Source organism: Cydia amplana, chromosome 18 (genome assembly GCF_948474715.1).
Source record: "Cydia amplana chromosome 18, ilCydAmpl1.1, whole genome shotgun sequence".
NCBI classification, from domain to species: Eukaryota; Metazoa; Arthropoda; class Insecta; order Lepidoptera; family Tortricidae; genus Cydia; species Cydia amplana.
In genome coordinates, this window is record NC_086086.1 from 8907612 (window position 1) to 8928191 (window position 20580).

General features: G+C 37.7%; 2 protein-coding genes across 2 annotated transcripts in view; both read left to right on the forward strand.

The window, feature by feature from the left end:
- LOC134656467 (large ribosomal subunit protein uL23m) overlaps positions 1-20580 on the forward strand; it is a 315632-nt gene that overhangs the window by 149347 nt on the left and 145705 nt on the right. The window lies entirely within an intron of this gene.
- Positions 1-20580, forward strand: part of LOC134656471 (bumetanide-sensitive sodium-(potassium)-chloride cotransporter-like) — a 57957-nt gene that overhangs the window by 23060 nt on the left and 14317 nt on the right. Inside the window, exons 2-9 of the mRNA XM_063512009.1 lie at positions 5546-5685; positions 5911-6211; positions 10634-10705; positions 10950-11130; positions 11725-11981; positions 13940-14048; positions 14139-14278; positions 20131-20355. Of these exons, the coding sequence (XP_063368079.1) occupies positions 5651-5685; positions 5911-6211; positions 10634-10705; positions 10950-11130; positions 11725-11981; positions 13940-14048; positions 14139-14278; positions 20131-20355 (1320 nt within the window). The 5' untranslated portion in view covers positions 5546-5650. The remainder of the gene's footprint in view (positions 1-5545; positions 5686-5910; positions 6212-10633; positions 10706-10949; positions 11131-11724; positions 11982-13939; positions 14049-14138; positions 14279-20130; positions 20356-20580) is intronic.

Here is a 20580-nt window from a genome sequence, read left to right on the forward strand (position 1 = left end):
CTTAGTCGCCTCGTACGACACCCTTATCCTATGTGAGGGTTGGTTGGCGCTATTCTAAAGCCGGCCACCAAACGTATGAGATACATATTATTTGTCTTGTTGTCAATTGTTAGTCGCAGTTCACATTTAAATGTTTACAAGGACAAATTGCCGTTTCAATGAAAGTAGGTTTTACTGCTGATTTTCCTCCTAGTAACTTAGATTGACGCGCCGTATTAAAAGTAACGTGATTCGCGTGCTACATTTGTTTTGTCCCACGTGTCCTACCGAGAAGACAAGTTACAGCTATGAGAGGAGGTACCTATATAAATAAAAAACCCTAATTCCTTACGACAGTTATTAGGGTTCCCGTACCCAAGGGGTAAAAACGGGACCCTATTACTAAGACTCCGCGGTCCGTCTGTCTGTCACCAGGCTGTCACTCATGAACCGTGATAGCTAGATAGTTGAAATTTTCACAGATGTCATTTCTGTTGCCGTTATAACAAAAAATACTATAAAACAAAATAAAATGAATATTTAAGTGGGGCTCCCATACAACAAACGTGATTTTTTGCCGTCTTTTGCGTACGGAACCCTTCGGGCGCGAGTCCGACTCGCACTTGGCCGGTTTTTAATTCATCACGATCAATGAACCACGTGTATTAAAAACCATGACCATGACCGTGATAGACAGGTGGAAATCGGCCTGTTTCGAGAAAAGTCGTCGACATCTCTTCTAAATACCTAAAACTGGTATGGATGTGTTCCTCGTGATCTCTAGAATACGAAATGACCGGTTTTAGTTTATGGAGTGGGGGACGGGTCGAAAAAAAGGGGGGCAAAGATGGCGGCCGACCATCATTGATATTTGTTCACATCTTGAGTCCTATGGGACCGATCGGTTCGTGTGAGGTGTCGTTTGAAAGAGTATTAAACGTGCTATTATTGTTTCATAATAACCGTAGTCATAACTGTAGTCGTTTACAAAATATTTTAAAATATTTGATTTTATACCGTGCATGGATGGCATAAGTACTGATTAAATATGCGCCTAACTCAATAAATTACAACAATACCGCAATTATTTTATTACAAAATATACGAGACATTTCATTAGCTTACCAAAAACATAAGTTTTATTGGCGTATGATATTATATAACCAATTAATAACGAATTTTGTTCAGTATGGGTCACTACGCACCGTTACGTAAATGGCGGGCGACCGACGTAAACTTTTCATTATTTCTCGGGTTCTATTTTATTGATCAATTGCTGATAGGTACCATTTGAAAGGTTATTAAACGTACAATAAATGGTTTCTAATAGCCGTAGTCATAACTTTAGTAATTTACAAAATATTTTAAAATATTTGATTTTTTTACCGTGCATGGATGGCATAAGTACTGATAAAATATGCGTCTAACTCAATAAATTATAACTTTACTCCAATAATATTCTTACAAAATGTACTTGAAATTTCATTAGCTTTCCAAAAATATAAGTTTTATTGGTGTATGATATTATATAACCAAGTAATTACGAATTTTGTTCAGCATGGGTCACTAAGCGCCGTCACGTAAATGCCAGGCGATCGGCGTCAACTTTTCATTATTTCTCGGGTTTTATTTTATTGATCAGTTCGTGATAGATACCATTTGAAAGAATATTAAACGTACTATAATTGGTTTTCAATAACTGTAGTCATAACTTTAGTCATTTTCAAAATAATTGAAAACATGATTTTTTACCGTGCATGCACATAAGTACTGCTAAAACATGGTTCTAACTTAATAAATTATAACTTTATCGAAATTAATGTATTTACAAAATATACGAGACATTTCATTAGCTTTCCAAAAACATAAGATTTATTGGTGTAAGATATTATATAACCAAGTAATAATGAATTTTGTTCAGCATGGGTCACTGCGCACCGTCATATAAATCCCAACAAACAATTAGGCGACACTTAGCACCTATTTTCTTACCTAAAGACAGCCTGGCTCTAGAATAGCTACATCTATAGTCTTTGTTTAGAGTTTACAGGCTCTGGTGAGATAAAAGTGTTTAAAAGGTTCATCTAAAGATTTAAGATCTACAGTAGCTGTTTTGGCTATATTGCATGTTAAGCTGCTAGTATTATAGCTTATAGCTCAAAGTGAATTGAACAACCTTAACATCTATATGAGTAATAATCTGCAATTTGCACTTAAGGTTCTAAACGTGTGATAAAGCCTTCTACTTATAGCTTTTTATATCGCAATCGCTACTTAACTCTCTTGTATGACTTACAGTCGAACAGAGAAGTTATGAGTCGCTATTATAGATCTAAGATCATGTAGTTACAGACGAGCGTTATTTAAATACCGTAGTACATCTTATAACTGTCAATAGAGTCATACTTACAAGCTAAAACTACAATGCCAAATTAGACCGTAAAATAAAATAGTAAATAAATATAATATAGATAGTTTACTCAATATTGACCTTATCTTACTATTACTATACTTAAAACCGGACTTCACGGATAGTTATTATGTGGACATACGCTGCTACTCAAATAGTAGTCACTTATTTTGCATCCTGGAGCGTGCGGCGACAAATATCTCTTTAACGCCACAAGCCTCAGATCTCACTAAAAAGGTGATTTTAAATTATTAACTACGGAGTGGGGTTGAAAACGTTTTACGTGTAGACGCGTGAGTCAAATAACAACACAGATATTAAGTACTTCATATGCAGTGGTTTTGCAATCATGAAAGCTACGAACTTAACGATGTTATGAACCTAGAACTGGGCTTTTGTCAAAAGAGTCAAACTATACTTAAGTTTCCTGTGATAAAAAAACAAAACAAACAAACCATCATTTATATCGATATTTTATCATTTTGGATACCTACATTATAAAATGTACTGTCAAACAATAATAGAATGCTGCTGGTCTACCAGGCGCTCGCCGCGCCGTGTGTTTGCTTGCTTGGCGAAATTGGTCCTGGCATACCTACATATATGTTTATAGTTGTACGGTAACTAAACAATATTTTTGGAAAGTTAATAAATAGTTTGCTGATTTTACTCTAAAAATTTCACGCTATATTTACTACATTATCTCTTTCTCAAATTATTTCAGTCACTAAGCAAACCTCTAAGGTAAAAATTAAACATTTTCTTTAATATTTTTAAAATGGTTATTTTGGGCCTCAGATTTCAAACAATCGAGTATTCACAGAAAATTTAATATGCTTGCAAATGGTATCCACCATGTATCAGAAAAATAGAACCTGAAATATAATGAAAACTCAACGATGGCCGGGCTCCATTTACGTGACGGTGCACAGTACCCATGCTGAACAAAATTCATGATTACTTAGTTATACAACATTATAAAGCAATAAAACTTATATTTTTGGATAGCTCATAAAATTTCCCGTATATTTTGAAAATATTTATTGCGGTAATGTTATAATCTATTGAGTTAGAAGCATGTTTTACCAGTACTTATGTCCATGCACGGTAAAAATCATATATTTTCAATTATTTTGTAAATGACTACAGTTATGACTACGGTTATTAGAAACCAATTATTGTACATTTAACATTCTTTCTAATGGTATCCATCACCAATTGATCAGTAAAATAGAACCCGAGAAACAATGAACAGTTGTGGTCGGTCGCCCGCCATTTACGTGACGGTGCGTAGTGACCCATGCTGAACAAAATTCATCATTACATGGTTATATAATACAATACACCAATAAACCTTATGTTTTTAGAAAGCTAATGAAATTTCTCGTATATTTTGTAATAACATTAATTGCGGTAAAGTTATAATTTATTGAGTTAGACGCATGTTTTGTCAGTACTTATGCCATCCATGCACGGTAAAAAATCATATATTTTAAAATATTTTCTAAACGACTACAGTTATGACTACAGTTATTATGAAGCAATAATAGCACGTTTAATACTCTTTCAAACGACACCTGAAACGAACCGATCGGTCCCATAGGACTCAAGATGTGAACAAATATCAATGCTGGTCGGCCGCCCACATTCCCCCCCTTTTTATCGACACGTCCCCCTCTCCATAAACTAAAACCGGTCAATTCATATTCTAGAGACCACGAGGAACACATCCATACCAGTTTTAGGTATTTAGAAGAGATGTCTACGAAAATCGTGAAGGAGACGACTTGTGTTTAATTTAACGCCAGACTATGACATCGCAATATCAGACTAGTGGGGCTTCTTAAATGTTGTTTGACTACTTTTGGCTCCTCTACACGATGGGCCAGCGCCGGCCACTCCAAAGGACGCAGCCATGCGGTGGAATGAGATAGCAATATCACTTGCTCCCTCTAACGCATAAATTCGTCCCTTGGAGTGGCCGGCGCTGGGCCATCGTGTAGAGGAGCCATTAGATCTTGACCTTGATAAGGTGGGTTTTATCCCATAAGACAACGAATAGTACCGATCAATAAAAACTAAGGTGACGCATCTATTAAACGGAGTGCGTACGCATTTTAATTTAATTACGTAAACTGTATTGTGATACGGGAATTCCCCGAAGTAATCATACACAGTGTCTTGACAAGCTCACGTTTGACTTTTTTGATCTACTGAATTAGGGCTTCGAATCTAAATCAATTGTACGTAGCGCAAAAACTTCAATTGTTAGGAATACTGCCCTATTAGCACGGTAGCATTTTTATCGTTTATCACCATCCATGCCTGTCACGTTCTAACAAGTATGTAAGTGCGAAAGTGACGGGCATAGTGATAGTCGATAAAAATGAAACCGTGCTCAGCCCGCTGGACTCTATTCTGTAGATGCCTACTTACATTCGGATATAATTATACCTATAATCTAAAAGCTCCTGACGTAGGTACTGCCCGATACGAACTTTAAGATAAGTCAATTAATAGATCTAGAAACGATATGGATTAGATGTGTCAGTGTCAAAAGTGACGTTTTTGTTTGAAGAAACGTCACATTTGACACTGACATATCTAAACCATATCGTTTCTAGATCTATTAATTGACGTATCATAAAGTTCGAATCGGGCCGGTAGTTTTGACCTGCGGCATCGACAACATTGCTGCTATTCATTATTTACAATTGATACCTAACCTGTACTGTCGGAAAAGGGGACGTAAGTTTAAAGGCTTCGTCACACAGGCGCGTTTTCCGGGCGCGGCGTGAGCGGGGCGTGAGCATTTTATATGTAAAAGCGGCGCGCCCCGCTCACGCCGCGCCCGGAATACGCGCCTGTGTGACGACGCCCTAAAACAGTACGGGTATACTAGGTTAACGTGTTTTGGACTGTATATACCAGGTTGCGTAGCCAACGTGCTATCGTTAACGCTCCGTAACGATCGAAACGCAACTGTCACTGTCGCATTAGTGTGGAAGGGAGATTGAGAGAGATGACTACGATACGCTACGGAGCGTTAACGATTGGCACGTTGGCTACGCGCTACAATGAAGAGGCAATTAAAGCAATTAACTTTTCATAATATTTTTATTTCTGTATATTAATAATTGTAATTATTGTTCGCAGGTTAAGGGATCAACAAACTATGTGGTTGCACAAAGCTGCTACTGAGATCTTCAAACTGTGCGACCTTACAACGTACATAACGCCTTGTCGGTAGTCCACCGGCATATGACTATTGAAACAGTCAAAATGGAAGATAACAGGTAATAGACTAAGTATTAGTATTATATTTAGTATAGGTAGTAGTATTCTATTAGCTTTCGTTTTAAGGTCGCTCATCCCTTCTTCTGTAAGTAATACAAAAAGGTTTGGTTAAGAATATTCTCAATTGACCATACATTTTTTTGACTTTAAAAGTTATTTTATTCTTCCCTCAGCCGGATAAAACCATCATTCCAACCCAACATTACAAATTAAATTTTTTCCAGTCCTAGGTTCACAGTATCGGCCGTGGAGCCGGAATCAAAGAAAAATGGTATCCACATGGGAGCCAGCATCATCTCGCGGCCGCTCCGATCCTCGGCGGAGACTGCCGAGCGTGGCGTGGCGGTGGTCGCGCCCAGCCAACCGGACACATGGCTACATGATGCCGGGTGGCGTCGGAAACGGTCATTGGCACAGCTCACGAGGGAAGCGCTGCCAAGAATGGAGAACTATAGGAATTCGAAAAGGGCGCTCAAGAGGCCGAGCCTGGGCGAGCTGCATGGGGACCATCTAATTACTGAAGAGGTATGTCATTGTCAAATCAGTTACTTAATGAGGTTGATGTCCAGAGTCCAGATACTTGGTCAAGTCTTTCAAGTCGAGAACAATTAAATAAGTATAAAAAAATAATTAACATTTGCAACAATAACAATTAACAAAAAAATAATCAATCAATTTAATCTATTATTTATAGTAGTTGTGGTATTATTAGAACAATGTGGCAAACAAATTAATTGGTGTCGAGTTTACAACGTATAATTGATGAGACAAAGCCATACGTGGCAAAAGACTACGCTACGCACTAAATAGAAATACTGTAGGTACTACTAGTAAGATATATAATGGGGTTTTATGAATTACATGAGTAGACATACCTAATCACCGGTTTGTGATCTTCAATTTTTTGGATATTTTGCAAGTTTTTAAAAACATGTTAGTGGTATAATTTTTGTTTACACAACCTTGCCTCAGTGTCGATTATGACTAGCGTAAAATTGTGGGTTCCCATCCCTAAAGAGTATTATTAGCAATTCCGGGTATCATACGACACATTTTCTATGATTAAAAAGTCGTTAAGCAACGTTTATGCACGGCAAAGGCCAAAAAGGTAGTCGTTGCAAATTGCAATCATGATTTCTTTATAAATAACAGATCCACGTATTATAGGTTCCCACTGTATATTACTCTTCCACAGAGATGTGAAAAATACTTTATAAAAAGTATTTAAATACAAAATACAAATACTTCCTTGATATACTATTTAAAATGCAAAATACAAAATAGTTTTTGAATTTGTATTTAAAATACAAAATACGAAATAGGTATTATCAAAATACTTTTTAAAAATACAAATACTTTGCGATAAAAGGTACTCTGAATAGTGAATACCTAGTCTGAATTAAAAAGTATTACTCAGAATATCCGAATTGAAGACTCTTTATTCTTTGAAAACAGTGTGTCAATCAGTCCTCTATCTAAAGTGAAAATTTCTAGTTGTTTGCTCATATTAACCGGAAGGATGATGGTTTATAACGGACAAATTTAAAAAGCATTAATTTAGATTTATAATGTTTTACAGCTAGTATAATGCCTCTCGTTAGTGTGATAAAAACGTCGTCGTGATAAAAGTATTTTGTATTTTGAAAATAGAAAATAGGTCCCAAAAACTATTTCAAATAAAATACAAAATAGTTTTTTTCAAAAGGTATTTAAATACAAAATACAAAATAGGTATTTTGCATTTTGTATTTGCATTTTAAATACAAGTATTTCAAATAAGTCACATCTCTACTCTTCCATTATAGTCCTCTTCTGTTATAATCCTCTCCGCGCTAGTGGCCTAAGCGCTGGTGGCCTAGTGGTAAGAGCGTGTGACTTGCAATCCGTAGGTCGCGGGTTCTATTCTAACCCCGGCTCGTAATGAGTTTTTCGGAGTACTAAATATCATTTGATATTAGCTCCGTAGCGATCGAAACGGAACTGTCACTGTCGCACTAAGAGTGAATGGAACACCAAGCGTTTCGTTGTCGAAGCGATAGCGATTGTCACCTTGGCTAGGCCGCGGTCAGAGTTGGCAGCCATGAACACAGCGATGGCTCGTGAGCGAGAGGCGCGCGCCGCCGCCGCCCCGCAGCAGTCTACACCGGTGCGATCCGGAATATCCGGATGCCCCCAGCATTTGCTTGTCTCTGAATCAACGTTAACAATGATATCATTTCCCATTGACTTTTTGATTTAAAGTTATTCTTCGAAATGTCATGTTTATGCCGTTGGCCCATGATTCAACAAGTCAATGAAAATTGGACATATTGGTTTTAGATTGAAATTGTATTTGTTTCTGCGCCCTGGCGCTTAATAGACACACGAGAGCAAACGCACTTATAAATACTTACATATTTACATGGACTAACCTAAGTCAAATTAAATGTAACGTTACTAAGTATTCCTACCATTTTCATTTTACAATATCCATCCAGTATTCAAGCACCTATTATTGTTAATTATTAAGGTAGGTACACCTACGTTAAAAAGCTTTAAGCGTGTAGCGTGTGGTATAGATAAATAAGCAGGTTTTTTGTTTGTTGTGTCATAATTCTGCATGTTTGGAAAAAAAACGTACATATTTTGTTTAGAAATTCATATCATTCTACGGACAAGTCAAGTTGCCATAGCACGCGATGCAACAGGTTGCGCAGATCAATATGTTCGGTAAATATACAGGATGCCGTTTTAAACTGCCCTTCAAACACGTTTACTCTCGCCAAACAGAGATGGATAGATAAGTACAACATAAATAATCATGTGGTCACACTCACACCTCACACTATATCGGGTAATTCTGGTATCTCAATATCGATGAGCCTCAAAAACAAGAATCGCCGCTACCAGCCAGCTTCTATATTAGAATATATTATATTATAATATTATTAGTTTACATAGCTTGTCACATATAAACACCTGCTTTTAGGTACAATATATTTTCTAACCGTAGTAGCGAAATATATACATTAAGGTATCTTACCTACTTTTAAAAAGCTGCACACCAAAATAAGTATTTTGGCAGTACAGGTAATCCTTACATTTCACGACTCACTGTCAAAAGCACCCAGTATATGCTTGCACTTAGCAACCACGTAGATGTTATCAAGACAAAATAGGGTGGTTTGCACTCCGGAGGACGCTCTTCTCGTCTCGTCGTTGCGATATACATAGGCAACGACATGAGTGTTACTATACTTTGCTTTTGAGATCTACATACAACACCTTAGAACTTGTAGGTGCATACCTAGGCTACCTATAGCAGATTCATTTGATAGCACTGGGCTCAGATATATGAGTATATTTTTCCTATTGATCGATTGCCAAATGAACTTTTGAAATCACAGCTTCTCACCCTATAAACAGTCATAAAGGGGTTACTGTAGGCCGGCATCATGGATAAAATAAGTCTTGATTCATTTGCTTTTCCTATTGCCACGAAAAATTACCTCATTTAAAAAGTGTTTTTCAATATAATTACTTCTCTATATTCAACGTACAATTATCTTGTAATGCTGAGCTCGCCTAACAACGACAATTGTATACATGAGCCTATGACTGATTCGACACCGTACAATGCAAAAACATGTGCCATGGAATAAATCCACCGTAACCGGCTCTTAACTGAAAAAGGTAATATAATATGTGCACTGTACAGCTCACAAACGTGCCTACCTTATTACTTTCAGGTAAAGTCGAAAAGAGTGTAGGTAATTACGTATTTATTCCATCCGGGCTTTATTTTTTTAGTTCTAGTGTTCAATAGAGACAATGTAGCTGGATGCCATCATCATAAAATACTTACTCGTATATACGTAGGCACTGCCACCTGTCAGTCATCAGCTGGTCATCAGACCGATTATTATGCCGGCATGTTTACAATGATAACACCGGGACAGTCTAATTGAGAAGGTCTGTGATTAAACGATTTAAGCATAGAATAGCAAAGTCTGAAATAAAGAAAATGTATTTGGGCGTTTTTTTTTTGTTGACCCCTACACTTTTTTTTCAAATTTGGGATTTTTTTATGTTATTTGTACTCAGAATCACGAACGCTTTCTATCCTAATAGGAGAAAAAAAGTGTCCTAAGGTTTTTATTTCCATTCCGTCACCATTTTTCATAGACTTTGTATGGCGGTCGCGTAATGGAAAGATCGAAAAATGTATGGAAATTTTGGGACACTTTTTTTCTCCTATTTGGATAGAAAGAGCTCGTGATTCTGAGTAGAAATGACATAAAAAATCCCAAATTTGAAAAAAAAAGTGTAGGGGACAACAAAAAAACAAACGCCCATTTACTTAAATAGCACAGTCCCATCTTCTTCGCTCCGCTACTCCTTTACATAACAGGCATTCAACAAGTTTAAACGTTAGTTGATCGGTCAAACGACATGGTCATCTTAGCAGAGATGGGCAGAAGCCTTATTTACATAGACAAAACAATTGTTTGTTTTTACACTCCACGCTTTAAATAGAAATAAGAATTAAATAAATTATTTATTATATTTTAGAAACATACAGTCGTTTACAAACAGTACTTATATATACAATATTGCTTAAGTTTAGACCTAGAGTTTCATTTGTTACATAAAATCAACAGTCTGTTACAATTTTAAATGTTACCCAAAACTAAACATTTGAGAGCGTAAAGAAAGGAAAAGATATTACCTAAAGAAAAGCACGTTTTAAAGTATTCGTGGAACAAGTAAATATATCTATGTTAGAGAGCTTGTCATTTTCGTTAAATAGTTTGCAGGCACGTCTTATGAATATATTTTGTGCATAACACGTTCTACTGTTGGGAATCGAGAATAACCTTTTCTTCTGACAGTGGCGCTGACGTCTACGAGGAACCCTGAGCTGTAAATAAATTGAAAAAGAAGCTAAATAAATTGCCTTGTCCACAGGACGAGAGGGACACGAAGCGCGACACCAAGTCACCGACGCCGGCCATCGGAATTAAATTAGGATGGATCCAAGTGAGTTTCGCCTTCAAATTCAATCATCTTGTACTTTCCCTCATTGTGTCTTGTTAAGTGTTTCTCTTGTATAACTGTATGTTTTTGAAGACATCTTTTCCTTAAATAAATATATAATAGTATTGGCAAAAGAGTTTAGGATTCTACTATATGAAGCACTGAAGCTCATTAAGCGCCAACCACACCTTTTCGTTGTCTGCGATAACGCTGAGTCCAACATCTTTAAAAAAATCTTTTGTCCCAGGGCGTGCTAATACCATGTCTGCTCAACATCTGGGGCGTGATGCTGTTCCTGCGCATCTCGTGGGTGGTGTCGCAGGCGGGCATCGGACTGTCGCTGGTCATCATCGCCATCTCAGCCGTCGTGTGCGTCATCACAACACTATCCATGAGCGCTATATGCACAAACGGCGAAGTCAAAGGAGGTTCGTTGCTTTAGTCAGGATATTCAGAAAATCTGAAAAAGTAGTCGTAATTCGAATAACCAGCAGCTGATGAGCTGTTCGCGGGCGGCTGTGTTTAATCTACCGTAAACGATATCGTCGGTTGCGCTACGACACTGAAACGCTTTCTGTTTCTCTATCACTCTTCCATATTAGTGTTATAGAGAGACGGATAGTGTTTCGTTGTCATAGCGCAAACGATTGTCATCTTGGCTAGGCCCCCTGGCCAGCTGTATGGCTAAAAAGTATCATGCATAGCAAATTGCTACCATCTTCAACAGGGATCCCTTTGTTTCCCCATAAAATTTCAAGTCATAAATTGTATGTCATATTATCATTAGTCATAAAACTGAAACCGTTAACTTATCAGGATTTTCGTAAGGTTATAGATATCCTATCCTATAGATAGCTAGGCTAGGTTAGGTTAGGATTGTTGTGAAAAGTGACGCGTTTTTGAACCAAATGAATTATGACTAACGAAAATGCGGGCAAACAATACATTATGACTTAAAACTTTTTGGGGAACAATAAAGACCCTTCAACAACAAACATTGCTTAGTTTTCAATTCACTTTAGGCGGCATCTACTACATCATCTCCCGCTCCCTCGGCCCCGAGTTCGGCGCGTCCGTCGGCATCATCTTTGCGTTCGCCAACGCAGTGGCGGCCAGCATGAACACCATCGGCTTCTGCGACTCACTCAACGACCTGCTAGGCCCCGGCGGGGGCATCTTCTCAGACAAGATGAATGATACAAGGCTGATCGGGAGCATTGCTCTGCTGGTCATGTGCATCATTTGCGCGGTTGGCATGGATTGGGAGAGCAAGGCTCAGGTAAGGTCAGTTTCGTTTTTAACCGACTTCAAAAAAAGGTGGAGGTTCTACCCTTGAAGTGGGCATATGTATTAATTTACGTAGCCTCTACTTCACGCAAGGAAAATAGGCAGCATCTTTTTGTCTTTTCTTCAATAATATAATAACTATAAGACATAAGGGACCAAGCAAAAATCCATAATAATAAATCGTGACCTTTTTGACTCTTGTACAGTATGGCACGCTAATTGATAACATGTGACGTCATGGGTCTGGTAATCCGATGCCACACCAACGAAGGCTGTAATGACCAGGGCGCGGCCACTGTTTTCATTCGACGGTACCTATTGGCTGTTTTTATTTAGGTCATTCATTTACTAAGTATTCAAGTTCGGAACTTTAAGTAGATTTAATTTAACGACATTTTAGAGCTAAGATTTTGCTAACAGCACGAAAAGCCACGTTTTTTATAAATAAGGCATCGATTAACGCGCATATGAATTGCGAAGAACTAATAAATCAATGGAATCCTAACCAGTTTGGGCCCGTCTTGGGCCCATAACCCATAACCTATTATAACAATCATTCCATAGGGCGCATTTTTCACAAAGCCTTTCAGACAATGGTACTCGTACATAAATTAATGTAATTTCAATTAATAAACACCTTCTGAGTGCTAGTTTCAACATACATAGTTTAACCTTGGTGAGCAGTTGTCTCTGTGCAAAGAAAACTTCAGTTGAAATTACAGCTCTTACTTTAATAGTACCTATGTTTACTTGTACATCGCAATAATATTTTACACAACGAAGGCTGCAAAAATATTTGACACAATCTTATTTGTAGAGCCATAAGATCGTGTCAGATATTTTTGCGGCCTTCGTTGTATAACAAATTATTGCAGGTGGCTGATGTAATTCTAATTACTTTCAATTGTTTCTATGACAACATTTCTGAGACAGAGGAACCTTCTGGAAATGACACTTCTGTTCGGATGAGTTTGCTGTTTCATTAAATGGCAGTAATTGAGGTGTCTACGCGCCAAATACATGTAACCGCGACTATTTTTTTATTTATACATAATGGCTGTTGAAATGAAACAACTATAAGGATGATTCACGTTGCACCTTGAGTAGTTCCCAGTACTTTCATGAAATTGTCTTAATTGCACGATGTTCAATTATATGCTTTGCTAAAGAATGAAAGGACGTACCCAGCGGCTAGTCAATTCAATCACGTAAATTGTCTGTAGCTAATAGTGCTACATAAGCTACATTAAGTAAGTTTTCATCACACTTGCTCGAAAAAGATTTTATTTCATGCAGGTGTACTGAAGGATAAAGACTAAAGGCCTATATTTTTCCCGCGGGCGTTATGGATTGTGAAAAAAAAGCTATAACTCCCTAAGAAGTTAGCCTTGCAGGATTTAATTAAAGTGCATTTTTTACATTTAGTAGTATATTAGTACCATTTCGACATTTTAACTGATACATAGCATGTTACAGATCCTCTTTATATATTAACTGCTATCATTATGATCTCGTAAAATAGTATCCTAAATAAAACCAAGGTTTTGTAAACACTCACATGAGTGAGTTGATTCAACTACAGTTATGAAAAGCATTTGGGTCACGGGTTCGATCTGAAATGCTTTTATCGGCTTAGAAATAAAACTATAATTTATCATTTAGTAACTATGTTTCATAATAATCATAATCCATGTTTACGATTGCTATCCATGAACTGTTTATCTAATAAAATCAGGCCTTGAATAAATTCATGGAAAGCTAGTTCTTTGTTTTTCTGGTTTATTTTACTGGTAAAGAACTAACATGCGGTTTACAACAATAAAGCTCAGATAGACTACGCGAGAACTTCAACCAATACAATTCATCGATAAAATACCGCAATATACTGTAACTTCCATGCAAGTTCTCGCGCCGTCTAAAAGGTTCTTACGATTACGGGTTTGTTTACAGAACTTCCTGATCGCAATCATCATCGCTGCAATAGTGGACTTCGTGGTCGGAACACTCATGGGACCACAAGATAACGTGTCCATCGCGCGCGGCTTCGTAGGACTCAGCGGTAAGTTCACAAATGCCAATATTCATAGGAACGAAAATATCTTGAATACGAATCTTACACACACTATATTTTTTTTTTACCTTCCTTCAGCGGAAACGTTCAGCAGCAACTTCCAGCCGGACTGGCGGTTCAGCGAAGGCCTGAACCAGGACTTCTTCAGCGTTTTCGCCATCTTCTTCCCATCGGTCACCGGTATCCAGGCGGGCGCCAACATCTCCGGCGACCTCAAGGTGCGCTGTAGAATAGACCCTTCTCAAACTTCTACCCGGACTGACGGTTCAGCGAGGGTTTGGCCCAGGACTTTTTCAGCGCGTTCGCCATCTTTTTGCCATCGGTCACCGGTATCCAGGCCGGCGCCAACATCTCCGGGGAACTCAAAGCACACTGTACGAGAGCATTGGAATTATCTCGGTTACCACTGAGTAGGTAAGTACATACTCCTTCGGTAAACAGTTTTTAAATCAACGTACCTCTGTGCGGACTGTGCGTATAATTCTTTGCAATACCAGGAAGTTAACCAATAACTGTAATAGAAATTTATCAAAATATAACATTACGTTTACTTTGTACACACTGTGTACATTGTATAGTGGGCGACGCCAATCGCCTGTTGACGTCAAAACAAAATCAATTAACTGGCCGGTGGGCGAGTCCATTTCAAAGTCTTTGTTGGCTTTCCTCAAGTCGGGGAAATTACCAATTAAGTATATACTTAGCTTAAGGGTTATTGGTAAAAATAATATTTCCAAGTGCTGCACTCTTCGCGATAGGAACTTTGGGCTTTGGCATTTCAATTTTCCTTTTCTTGACTAATAGATGACTCAGTATTAGGTAGAGGAAGACTTAGAAATCTGAAGAAAATGATAAGTACAGTAAGTAAATTCATGACTGTGAAGACTTCGAATGAGTGCATCCGAAGACGATGTTGAAAAGTAGTTCCTAAGTAATTAGAGAAAAAATTCGGAAGCTTTTTAGTTTGGTAATTATTAGGTAGTTTTAACTAATTAGGTATGCGATGTAGATAATTAACGCAGTATAACTTCGATAAATTTACGAGATAATCGTAACTAGACTCCACCGCATAACTGATTGACTCTTCACCAAAAGACAAAGTACTGAAAAAGTCTTATTGCAAACCTACAGTGACGTAATTATATATTGAGTATAATAGTGTTTTTTTTTACCCGAGTTTCATGGGTTAGCACTACTAGCACGAGGACGTTGAAAGCGGACTGATTGAAACCAATTGGGCCCTTTGAGTCACGGCTATTCCCGAAAGCACTTTGCTCGCTTTTGTAAATAAGGCAAAGTGCTTCTCGGTAACTGAACAGCTGTCTTCATGAATCTTAATTGTTGAATGCAATAATGTATGTACGTCAAGTACATCTAAATTTCGAAGCCGAGACTCATATTATTTAAGACTTTTTTTTTATTATACTTCTGGTTACCGCTAACCGCCACACTTGCAGATCAGTATAAAGATCCGGTAACGATTTCATTAAAGTCGTGACGTCATACTACTACTCAAGTGCTCAATAGGGAATATTACGCGAAAGTCTGCGTAGGGGGCGCCACTCCCACAATAAGTCACAATCTAAAGGGTCTACCGCAAACGAGAGAGTCAAAATTTTGTTATCTAACCTCTCTATCACTATTGCATATTCGTGCGATAAAGATGCAGATAGCTGAGTTTCGATTTCGCGTTTCCCGGTAAGCCCTTTGTAAACAAACCGTCTTGATGTATCAATGTCATATTATATTATTGTCTGTGAAAACTTCTCAAAAACAGTTTAAGGTCATCATCTTCCTCGCGTTGTCCCGGCATTTTGCCACGGCTCATGGGAGCCTGGGGTCCGCTTGGCAACTAATCGCAGGAATTGGCGTGGGCACTAGTTTTACGAAAGCGACTGCCATCTGACCTTCCAACCCAGAGGGTAAACTAGGCCCGTATTAGGATTAGTCCGGTTTCCTCACGATGTTTTCCTTCACCGAAAAGCGACTGGTAAATATCAAATGATATTTCGTACATAAGTTGCGAAAAACTCATTGGTACGAGCCGGGGTTCGAACCCGCGACCTCCGGATTGCAAGTCGTACGCTCTTACCGCTAGGCCACCAGCGCTTCAGTTTAAGGTACAGTATTGTATAAGTTACTCTATGGTAAACTTAAGTCGCTAGTGCTGTACTCTGGCGGTAAAACATTGCAGTAATACTCCCTATTAATCTGCCCAAATTCACAAACATGTGGTCATGTCATCAGTGCTTGTCTAATGTCTATAACTTAATGAAGCCATTAAGTTAATGAACGCTGTTGCATGCCGGTATTCACGTGACTTTGATAGAACATTAGACTAGCGAGTCCGGTTTTTAAGTGTTGCTTCTCTAGTCCGTAGAAGATGTATAGTCCCTGATGTATAAGGGTCTAATTAAGTAATTAGACCCGTAATTAAATTGATGTCTTTTAGATTACGTCAATGCCCGATCGACCTGAAGTCTTACAGAACTTTGATTATGACAATACCGGTAAAGATAGGTACAGATCGCATATCGCATCTTATCTTCAGACAATCGGAGAAAATTAATGATTGCATTTAAGTAAGTGCGTTGGGGTAACAAATAATGACGCGTGTACATTTTGTGCGGAAATCCTAACTTTCACCATAAGCGTTCTTTTGTTTTGTGTACGACCTTTCTAGGCTACTCTAGGCCACAACCCCGACTGGTCCAAATGGCAACAATGCGATGAATTTAGCGTAGGCGCGGGGAACAATTACACGTGGTTGCCATCGATCTGTTTGTTTGTCGACCCGCCACGTGCCGGCGATCGACGATCTATCTACCACCTATACCTAATAAGTACATGATATATATTCTACCTTCAGGCTGGTGCTTGCAAAAATCTTAATTAAGATAGAATTCCAAAGTTTTTTTTTCTTAGCGCGTCCTTTGGATGGACCCTCCAAATAGAATTAAAAGCCGAGCTACCGAAAGACTCCAAATTGAACCACGAGCAAACTTAGCTTCGAAATGAACGCTTAGAAATATGTACCTGCATACATCTATTTAATTATTAAAGCTCCGCACCGAATTCAACTTTGCCCATAAGCATGGAGAGTAAGTAGTATTTCCACGCTACAGGATAAAATGGACTCTTGTAAATAGGCACACACTATTTAAGATAAAGAAGATGTTTAGAGGTCAGATAATATCGTACATTTCCACAAAACATTCTCTTTTAAAATTTCTTACTTTACTTTAGGGTTTCCTATTTATTACCTACGTACCTATTACTTATCTATTTTATTTTGTTTACCGTGTAATGCCATTTATTTTTCATTAGTTTACTGCGCACGATTATGTTGACTCTTTGAATCGTAGAATTTATGTAGTTACTCGTAAATGACGCATTTGTAGACGTCACTGAAAATTACGTAGGTATACCTATGATTCGTACATGAGCAATGCATCAAATTCGAGCGAGCAATATAGAAATACCCGCTTAAAGGATGACTCACGCTAGAGTAGCTAGATCGGGCCGGGCCCAGACCGAAGCATCCGACATGTCATTTTCTATGACGGCTGATCGGTGATCACGTGGTGCTTATCCATAGAAAACGAAGCGCAGGAAGCTCCGGCCCGGCCCTGGCCCTGTCTAGCGTGAGGTATCCTAGATCCATTCATTGTACACCTTAGTGAATACTGAATGGTACTACTTTAGGTACTTGTGTGTGCGTCAGTTTTTTTTTTAGATGTCGGCTAATTTTCCTCGCAATAGGCTACATGACTAATTTTCATTTATGGTATCAATCGATCGGGTTTGTTTTTAGGATCAAATGTCTATATGGGGTCCCATATAGACAGAGATGTGAAAAATACTTTATAAAAAGTATTTAAATACAAAATACAAATACTTCTTTGATATACTATTTCAAATGCAAAATACAAAATAGTTTTTGAATTTGTATTTAAAATACAAAATACGAAATAGCTATTTTCAAAATACTTTTTAAAAATACAAATACTTTGCGATAAAAGGTACTCTGAATAGTGAATACCTAGTCTGAATTAAAAAGTATTACCTACTCAGAATATCCGAATTGAAAAGACTCTCTTTATTCTTTGAAAACAGTGTGTCAATCAGTCCTCTATCTAAAGTGCAAATTTCTAGTTGTTTGCTCATATTAACCGGAAGGATGGATGGATGATGGTTTATAACCGACAATTTTTAAAAGCATTAATTTAGATTTGTAATGTTTTACAGCTAGTATAATGCCTCTCGTTAGTGTGATGAAAACGTCTCGTTTGTGTTTCATCAGGGCAGAAAAGTTTGTTCTCCTCTCGTACCTTGAAACCCTCGCAACACCCAAGATTCCACTTTTTTAACCACTCGGTACGCTTGTGATCATGTGCGACGTTACTAAACAGATTCAACAGTTCCATATTAAAAGAATGAGAGAGTTGCCAGGATTGTAACATCAGAGGAGATTGTAACTCCTACCTACATTACCTACTATAAAGTATTTTGTATTTTGAAAATAGAAAATAGGTCCCAAAAACTATTTCAAATAAAATACAAAATAGTTTTCTTCAAAAGGTATTTAAATACAAAATACAAAATAGGTATTTTGCATTTTGTATTTGCATTTTAAATACAAGTATTTCAAATAAGTCACATCTCTGCATATAGACATTTGATCCTAAAAACATTAAAATAACACAAAAGTCAGAAATTGTAGTCAAAGGCCGACAGTCGCACTTCACTCGCGAAACGCCCTATACAAAACGGCAAGGGAACGTGACGTCAAGGTCCCTGGGAGCTGGGAGCCCATCTTGTAGTATGGACAACATATGGACAAAACAAGAAAATTGCGTTTTTGTCGGTGAAATATTGAGTTTATGTATATAGTTGCTATACAATATTTTTTTGGATGAAATGTAAGGAATCGAATGGTACCCTTACTTTTATCGTTTTTGGAAGTTTAAAAAAAAACTTATATTTTGAAACTTTCAGGTCCTGTATTTTTGTAATTTTTCAATATTTTATTTTAATATCCACATTATTGTGATAAATTGCTCGTTTGCTATCTATTTTACTAGATTTTGTTATAAAATTCAACATGTGTCATCATCCCTATTGAGGCCTATTGACGCCTACCGCCTATCTCGAACCCTTATGGTAATTTACAAAAAATACAGTATATACGAGTATATAATATGCCATAATAACAAATCGCGCTTTCTGATTGTTGTTTGTTACTCGCCTATTAAGAAGTTCAATATGGGTATTGAATTTGATTCGCATGCCTCAAATACCCCACATGAACATATTCCAATTGAAACAAATTGAGAGAAACGTAAACATCTCCTGTAGAGAGTCAAATATTTAACCCCTAAATTTTGCAAACGCCTTCGCTGAACGTAATTATACGACATCGTATCGATTGATTAAAGCCAATTGAGTCGAAGTGGCAACGAGTGAGTCATCGCAATACAATCTATTTCCAGAACGCACAGAAATAATTCCTGAAATCGACATTGCTTTCCGGATTATTGGGACGCTTCATCATCGGTATGATGTTAATGTTATGCCGTTCCATGACACACAAAACGTAACGTAGATATTTGGGTCACGGCTGTAAGTGTATACCTATACACATACATACCTATGTATCAGCGTCAAAAGGAGCGGTGAGGATGTTCAAATACACTGAAAGAATGTATGTTGTCAAGTGCGTCAGATAGAGCATATAGTTCTTGAATGAAGGTCTTCTTATATGCCATACGCATAGAATGCTTATTCTTATTTCAGTTTTAAATACCCATGTCGACACACAAGCGTTCAGCCTACCTTATGGTAGTTATGGTAATCTATAGCAACTTCACATGTACACAGACCCTCTAAGTAGTTAGAGGAGCTCATTAGTATTCATTATAAGAATGACATTTAGGTAAGCCACAACACAACACACGTCTATAGGAGATTAGTATTCGTTTTTTTAGGATAAATGAAGAGTCAACATAAAAGTACATCATAGAGTTTTCTATATTATCAACTATAACAAAATAATTTTCTTTGCCCACAGGATCCAGCGTCAGCCATTCCGAAAGGCACGCTGCTATCCCTCCTCATTTCCATGATAAGCTACGCCCTAATGGTCCTATTCTCCGGCGGCGGCGCCCTGCGGGATGCTAGTGGCAACATCACCGATCTCATCATTTCCAATGGCACATTTATGGACCTGGGAACTGTCTCCGACTGTGCTAACACTACGGGTGGATGTCCGCATGGACTGCACAATGATTATTCCGTAAGTTAAGTTTTATCATATCATTTCAAGTTCATATTAATTTGTGTTTCTTGTAGAAAATTAAAATATTTTTTAAATGTTCTATGTAGTTAAAGGAACTAAGATATCATTGTAGCTCCGACTTGAGGTAACCGCTTAAATATGAATGAAGTCATACCATTAACAATAAAAATAAATGAGTACATACAGCATAATACTTAGGTACCTAGAGTCGGAATAAGATAG